The 7,058-nt window shown below is 39.4% G+C and overlaps 1 protein-coding gene across 1 annotated transcript; it reads left to right on the forward strand.

Moving 5' to 3' along the window:
• Positions 1 to 3,737: 3,737 nt before the first annotated feature.
• Positions 3,738 to 5,354, forward strand: LOC146721447 (uncharacterized). The gene has a single exon (XM_085486752.1). It carries the CDS (start codon positions 3,738 to 3,740, stop codon positions 5,094 to 5,096), a length of 1,359 nt encoding a protein of 452 aa, XP_085342878.1. The 3' UTR covers positions 5,097 to 5,354.
• The last annotated feature ends 1,704 nt before the right edge of the window (positions 5,355 to 7,058 follow it).

The raw sequence follows: 7,058 nt of genomic DNA on the forward strand, positions 1-7,058 counted from the left end.
ACATCCAGAATCATCATCTTCAGGATTCTATGTTGCACGAAAAATTCGTCCAATGTGTACACAAAACAAATTTTCAAGTCTTCATTATCCAATTGATCAGGACCATGAAGAAATAGATAAAGTCTATTATGTCGAGGACGAGCATCAATTTACGTCCGCGCCAAGATGATTAAAAAAATATAACATCACACGTCCAGCAATATCATTCCATCGATGAAAATCCGACTATTATCTGCAAGATATTTTCTTTTGGACCATAATTGAAGAATGACAAACAATCTATTGGCTAATGAAAATTCTATTCTGAGTATGAAAGAATCAATACAATTTTAGTTCGCGACGTGAAAGGAGAAATTTCGAAAAATACGAGTAAAGAAAAATATTGCTTGCTCATTCAGTTCAGTAAGAAGATGTTAATTTGCTTTGTTATGCATTTTTTGTGCTTTATTTAATTTATTAATGAATAAGCTTCTAATGAATAATTTTTGGTGAAGCGATAAAGAATGTAAATGCGAAAGGATGATGTGTGGCGCGAGAGAATATATTAATTTTATTTACTGAAACACGCAAATATTTAACTTGATAATTATCTTGATAACAATTTCTTATCTGCTGCTTATTTTCCATTAATAAGCATTTATTTCTTACATTATAGTTGCACTCCTGTAACTGTAATGCTTGATTATATTGTCGCAGATTATATAAGATAATCATATATGTACATACATATGTATACATAAATACTTCTCATACAAGTTATCAACGTACTTGTCAAGTTGAATATTTGTATGCGAAATTTATAATCAAATTCGAATTCGATCTCACGCTGTTATTAAACTATTATTTTGATACTTTAATAACGGCATTTTCTCTCCTTTTTCCGCTTCCTCTCTTTTAAAAAAAGTGCATAGTAATTTTTATCTGCACTTTATCATCTTATTATTGTCATCGTGTAACTTGAGGCAGATTTGTCTAAATATTCGTGATCGATCTGATACGTTTTATGCCTAAAAATGTCTTGTTCGACCACCGAATATGAACATCCCTTATGGAAATTTAATACTAGTGAGTTAGTGCTTAATTACTTATTTCGAGTACTTAAATTACTGTACATATATCAATAATTTAATGATCAAAAATTACTGTATATCAGTAATTTTTTGGTCATTTTCTATAAGCAATAAACGCTGTTATCATGTAAAGCCACATTGTCGGCTTTACTGATATGTGGTTTATTAATCTAAAGAATTTTCTGCATATTCTGTTGTAAAAAAATTCCACCCATGGTATTGCCTGCAAAACGAATACTAAAATGTAATCGAACGATTTAAAAAAATTGTTTATTTTTTTAACATAATTAACAGCGAACGTTAAATTATAAAAAGATTTATAGGAAACTTAAATATAATATACAAAAACTGTATTTGCTAAAAAATAAACAGTGATAAAGTAATAAATATATAATTAAAAAGAGAAGAATATGCTTGACGATTTAAAATTTAAGCGATAAAATTTAATCTACGTAAAGAAGCTGAAATCATCTAAATAAATTTTATCATTAATTTCCTCGATAATTATATTTATACCGTTGAATTCTAAATCAGTTAATGATATTTTAATAATTTATTTATGAATATTTATATTATATTGTTCTACATACATTAACAATGGAATAATAAATAATTGCAATATTTATGCAATATAATATGCAACACAATGTGCAATATAATTGATAATGCAATATAACTAATATGTAAAAAATATAAATTTAAATGTAAAAGATGTTCTCAAAATTTCAATGAAATTGCCGTGAAATAATTATAAATTTATAGACTTCTTAGAAGACTCGATATATAGTCACGACATATTACGCGCGTTAAATATACATTATGGATCATTACTTGAAACCTGCTCTTTTCATCTGTGATATATCTATCTTTATCTTTTAATTTTAAAATCTTGATTTAATAATTATCTAGCCTTTTCAGGGATCACGTTATCACGTTTTTTTGATACACTATACCCTAATAGCACAATCGCATTGGGGCAAAATTGGCAAGCAATAAATAATCAATTTTAATTTTATTATTTGAATTTTATTATTGGGTATAAACTAATTTTCTATATTGGTCTAGTATTGTAAGGTGTCCGCTCTTTCTTTTTTAGCTAATATTGTATTCTAATATTGGACCAATAAATTATTTTCATTTTTAAACAATATTGACAAATAATAAATATTGTTATATCCCCCAAAGATATACAATAGATATAACTATTAAAAGTTAACTAATATTAAGAAATGGGTACTCGTATTGCATCCGCAATTACGACAGACACTGACCGCGTAAAAAACGCATACGATGCGAGGTATACGCGGAATCAGAATTACGACAGATAATGACCGCGTTAAAAAGCGCATACGATGCGAGGTATACGCGAAATCAGAATTACGACAGATAATGACCGCGTTAAAAACGCATACAATGCGAGATATACGCGGAACAGAAATTGGTCAACGTGCAAGCAAAGCAGAAGGACTTTGAATCTGCTTCGCTTGCACCTAGATTCTCGACCGGGGAAACCTAGTTGCCAGGCACCCCTTCCGATCGGGAAAACTCCAAAAAACAACGATATAAAAAGAGAGTAGAGACGCGACAGCTCGCTCAGTCGCAGACACAAATAATCGCTCTAACCACGATCTCGCTAACCGCGCGCGCACTTAGCATCGACTCGCCGTTGTGCGCGATACGCGGAATAATATAAAGTCAGTGCCGCACACTCGTAAAGCTTCAGTGTATTGATAGTGAAATAAAATAAAGACCAAGTGGTTGAAGTTGAATAAAGAATTTTAATACAAAAAGTGTAGTGCATTTCTCTACAAACACCCGACAAGTCCTGACGCCCCGGATTCCCATCCCAATTTGGCGCGACCCTTAAGTGTCTCTCCCGAGGCACACAACAATTTGGTGGCAGCGGTGGGATTGCGCCGAAGGACCGTCAGGAACTACTCGGAGGAAGACCTGAAAAATACAGCAGTATTAATAATCAGGCACGTCGAACATAATAATCGACGGGAAACAAACAAAACAGAAGCCGACGTATAAGCAGCAGCGTGCCGTACGTACAAAAAGACACACACACACGGACAACGCATCAGTCGTCGGGAAGTAGGCCATCACCTAAGGACGCGACCTACGACAACACGGACAACGCATCGCACCGTACAGCGACCCGCAGGATCACCTTACGACACCGGACCGCCAGCCGTATCAACACTGCCGAGCGATGATCTGCAGCGTCAGCAAGCGAGCGATAGTAACATTAATGTAAGTCCGAACCAAACTTTTATACATACTGCATAAATGTCGGAGGAAAGCGAAACACCCCGACAAGCGATAGCGAATAATTCGTGGTTACATAGCGACTCAGCCGCACGATCAATCAAAGCACTACCGATAACCTTAGAAAACCTCGGAAAAGTGCGGATAAAATTAGAAGCATATTATTCAGGAGAGAGCGACTCCGAATCATATACTCACGGGAAAGCCGAACGCGAATTTCCGTTTAACATTTTTGACGAAAGTTTATTTGAAGAAGGGGAAACCAACACCGGTAAAAATTTAAGAAAAGAAAGTAACGAACGCGTGAGACGAACTCCTAGCAACGGGTCACAACACGGGGAATCTTTGCTTACATCGTACGATAGTAGTATTTTCGATCCGAGTGAGTATCAGGACATGCTGCGAACACCGCCTAACGGTGGCATGGATGTGTCCGAGGGTGCCATCGACCGCGAGATTGACCGTCTACACGGTACAATAGCTCGCGACAACACTCGACTGGTGGAAGCCGACGTACATGCACCACCCCCTAATAGCGAAATAGGAACAACTAACCCCCGCGATACCAGACGATACATAGATAGACGCATTGACGAAATCGAGGTGCGCGAAACTCCTAATTATAGGAAGGCCGAAATAGATAACCCTATGCTACGTGAGATAATGAGAGGCATGCGAGAACTACGTAGGGAAATGCTCACGGAAATAGACATATTACGCGAACAAATTCGTGATATTAGCACATACGCGGACGAACGAGGTCGAATCCACCGGGACACACACACCCGCGAGAGGGAAACGCAAGACCCCGACAATGACGACAAAAAATATAACGTTGTGTACGGACGAACAGAGAGTGACGCTAGACATCGACAAGGCCCGCAGGAGCCTTTTTTATCGTTAAAAGAAGCACGGCAAATGATTCCGGAATTTGACGGGACGGCCCAACATAAATTACAGGAATTCCTAAGCACATGCACGTACGCCATGACAAACATACACCCTGCTAACGAAAGAGGATTGGTGGGAGCTATCCTATGCACGAAACTCAAAGGCAAAGCAATGTTAGATTTTCAAACGCGAGACATACAGACCTACGACGAACTCAAGCGACAATTGGAATGTACATACCAGAGTAGGCGAAGTACTACGTATTTGCAGATAGAATTCAATTCCTTAAAACAAAAGGCAAATGAAGGCGCGCACGCTTTCGGAACGCGCGTCGATACCTTAGCTATGGAGTTATATGAATCCATGACGGAGGGAGAAGATCACTCCCCCATTGCAAAGCGGATCATACTAAGTACTATACAAAAACAAGCCTTGCAAAATTTCCAAATAGGACTACGCGACGAGATACAACTTCTTATTCGTTCTCGAAATTACCAAACACTGCAGGAGGCAATAACGGCCGCAACCGCCGAAGAAAAAGTAAAGGGCACAACTACAACGCGATCTAGTAATTACACAAATCGAAACCGTTACGAGGGAGCGCCGTCGCGATCAACAAAAAATGCCGTACAATGTTATAAATGCGGAAAATCGGGGCACTACGAGCGAGAATGCCGTAACAGTAAATACGCGCTTCCGAAACCCGAGAAGTCAGATCGCGTAATCACAGCAGAAAAGTTTTGCAACCACTGCAAAAAACGTGGACACAGCCGTGAAGAATGCTGGACGATAAACGGACGGCCAAAAACGACATCAAATCGCGACAGAACGAATGAGGAAAAAAAAAGCGTAATGTTAATCTAACCAAGAGCCGAAAGAAGCCGAAAACGAAAAAGGGTGATACGGATTCCGAGCAAAGCAGTAGCAGTTACGAACGCGACAGCAACGAGGGAGACTCGGAGGGAGAGACCCCGGCACGCGCCGTCGAGTATCGCGTATCACACCTACGACCCACACTACAAGAGAGCGCGGGTTTAGATTTAATTACACTACCGATGCGTGAAGCTAAGAATGGCGCAGTTAAAATGCTATTCGATTCAGGGGCAACTATTTCGTTAATAAAACTGAAGCATCTAAAAGATGACGCATTAATTTATAAAGGAAAAATAACGCTCATTGGCATTACGGGACACAAAGCGCGAACAATAGGAAAGACGCCGGCGACAATTGACATAGGAGGTCGGAAAATAAAACACACAACATACGTCGTCAAAGACGATTTTCCCATGGAATACGAAGGAATTCTCGGGATAGATTTTTTGCGGAAACAGGGAGTTAACTGTAATTTTAAAAAACGGGAACTCACCATAGGAGATGCCGTGTTAAATTTGCAACCATACGAAAGGATCCGATTACAGCCGCGCAGCGAAACAATTATCCGAGCCGCCACAAATAAAAATAGCGCAGGAATCGTAAGAGCTGAACAAACTGCACCCGGTGTGTATATAGGACGATGCCTCGTGCAGCCAGAGGACTACGTGTGTCCAGTCAGTATCATAAATACAACCGACAAAGTTGTCGAGTTTAGAACGCCGCTAATAACTATAGACGAAATAGAGGGGGAAATGAAGCATGAAATAACCCTCATACGAAAAGAAATTCCGAAGTATTCGAGCAAAAGAAATCGGGAAGTATGACAATCATTACGGACGGACCACCTCAACGTAGAAGAACGACAGGCTATACACAGGATATGCGAAGACTATTGCGATTTATTTCTCTTGAATGGAGAACCACTGAGCTGCACCGCGACCGTGGAACATGAAATAACCACGCGCGCTGATTCAGCACCGGTCAACGTACGACCGTACCGCCTGCCGGAGAAGCATAAGGCGGAGGTAAATAAACAAGTTAAAGAGATGCTAGATGCTGGCATTATCAGGTCAAGCGTTAGCCAATGCAACGCTCCACTGTTAGTAGTGCCGAAAAAAGCTGACGCATCCGGAAACCCAAGACTAAGGGTAGTTGTAGATTTTAGAAAGGTGAATGACCTTACAGTAGGCGACTCGTTTCCGCTACCAAACATCACAGACATTTTGGACCAGCTGGGAAACGCTAAATACTTTACAACGCTCGATTTAGCATCAGGTTACCACCAGATACCGATGGCTGAATACAATAAAAAGAAAACGGCTTTCTCAACTCCTTTTGGACATTATGAGTTCAACAGAATGCCATTTGGACTAAAGAATGCACCCGCGACCTTCCAACGACTAATGAATTCAGTACTGACTGGAATTCAAGGGCTCAAATGTCTCGTATATCTCGACGACATTGTCATATATGGGTCAAGTTTAGAGGATCATAATAAAAGGCTCAGGGAAGTGCTACAGAGATTACGGACGCACAACATGAAATTGCAGCCAGATAAATGTGAATTTTTACGAAAAGAAGTTATATACTTAGGACACATAATCTCGGAAAACGGTATATTACCGGACCCATCAAAATTAGAGGCGGTAAAAAATTTTCCGACGCCGCAAAAAGTTAAAGATGTACAGGCATTTATAGGACTCGCCGGTTATTATAGGAAGTTCATTCAGGATTTCTCAAAGATCGCAAAACCCCTGACTAGATTGACAAAAAAGGGCGAAACCTTCGGATGGAACAGCGAGCAACAAATTGCGTTCGATATTTTAAAAGATAAGTTAATAACGGCACCGATATTACAATATCCAGATTTTAATAAGGAATTTAATGTAACTACAGACGCGTCCGATTATGCAATCGAAGCCGTGCTCTCACAGGGGCCCATAGGCAATGACC

Source organism: Nylanderia fulva, unplaced genomic scaffold (genome assembly GCF_048542155.1).
Source record: "Nylanderia fulva isolate GAGA-0341 unplaced genomic scaffold, ASM4854215v1 Scaffold473, whole genome shotgun sequence".
Classification (NCBI taxonomy): Eukaryota; Metazoa; Arthropoda; class Insecta; order Hymenoptera; family Formicidae; genus Nylanderia; species Nylanderia fulva.

What these genes read in the sequence shown, in the direction of transcription:
- LOC146721447 (XM_085486752.1), top strand. Translation starts at nt 3,738, where the DNA reads ATGCTGCGAACACCGCCTAACGGTGGCATGGATGTGTCCGAGGGTGCC.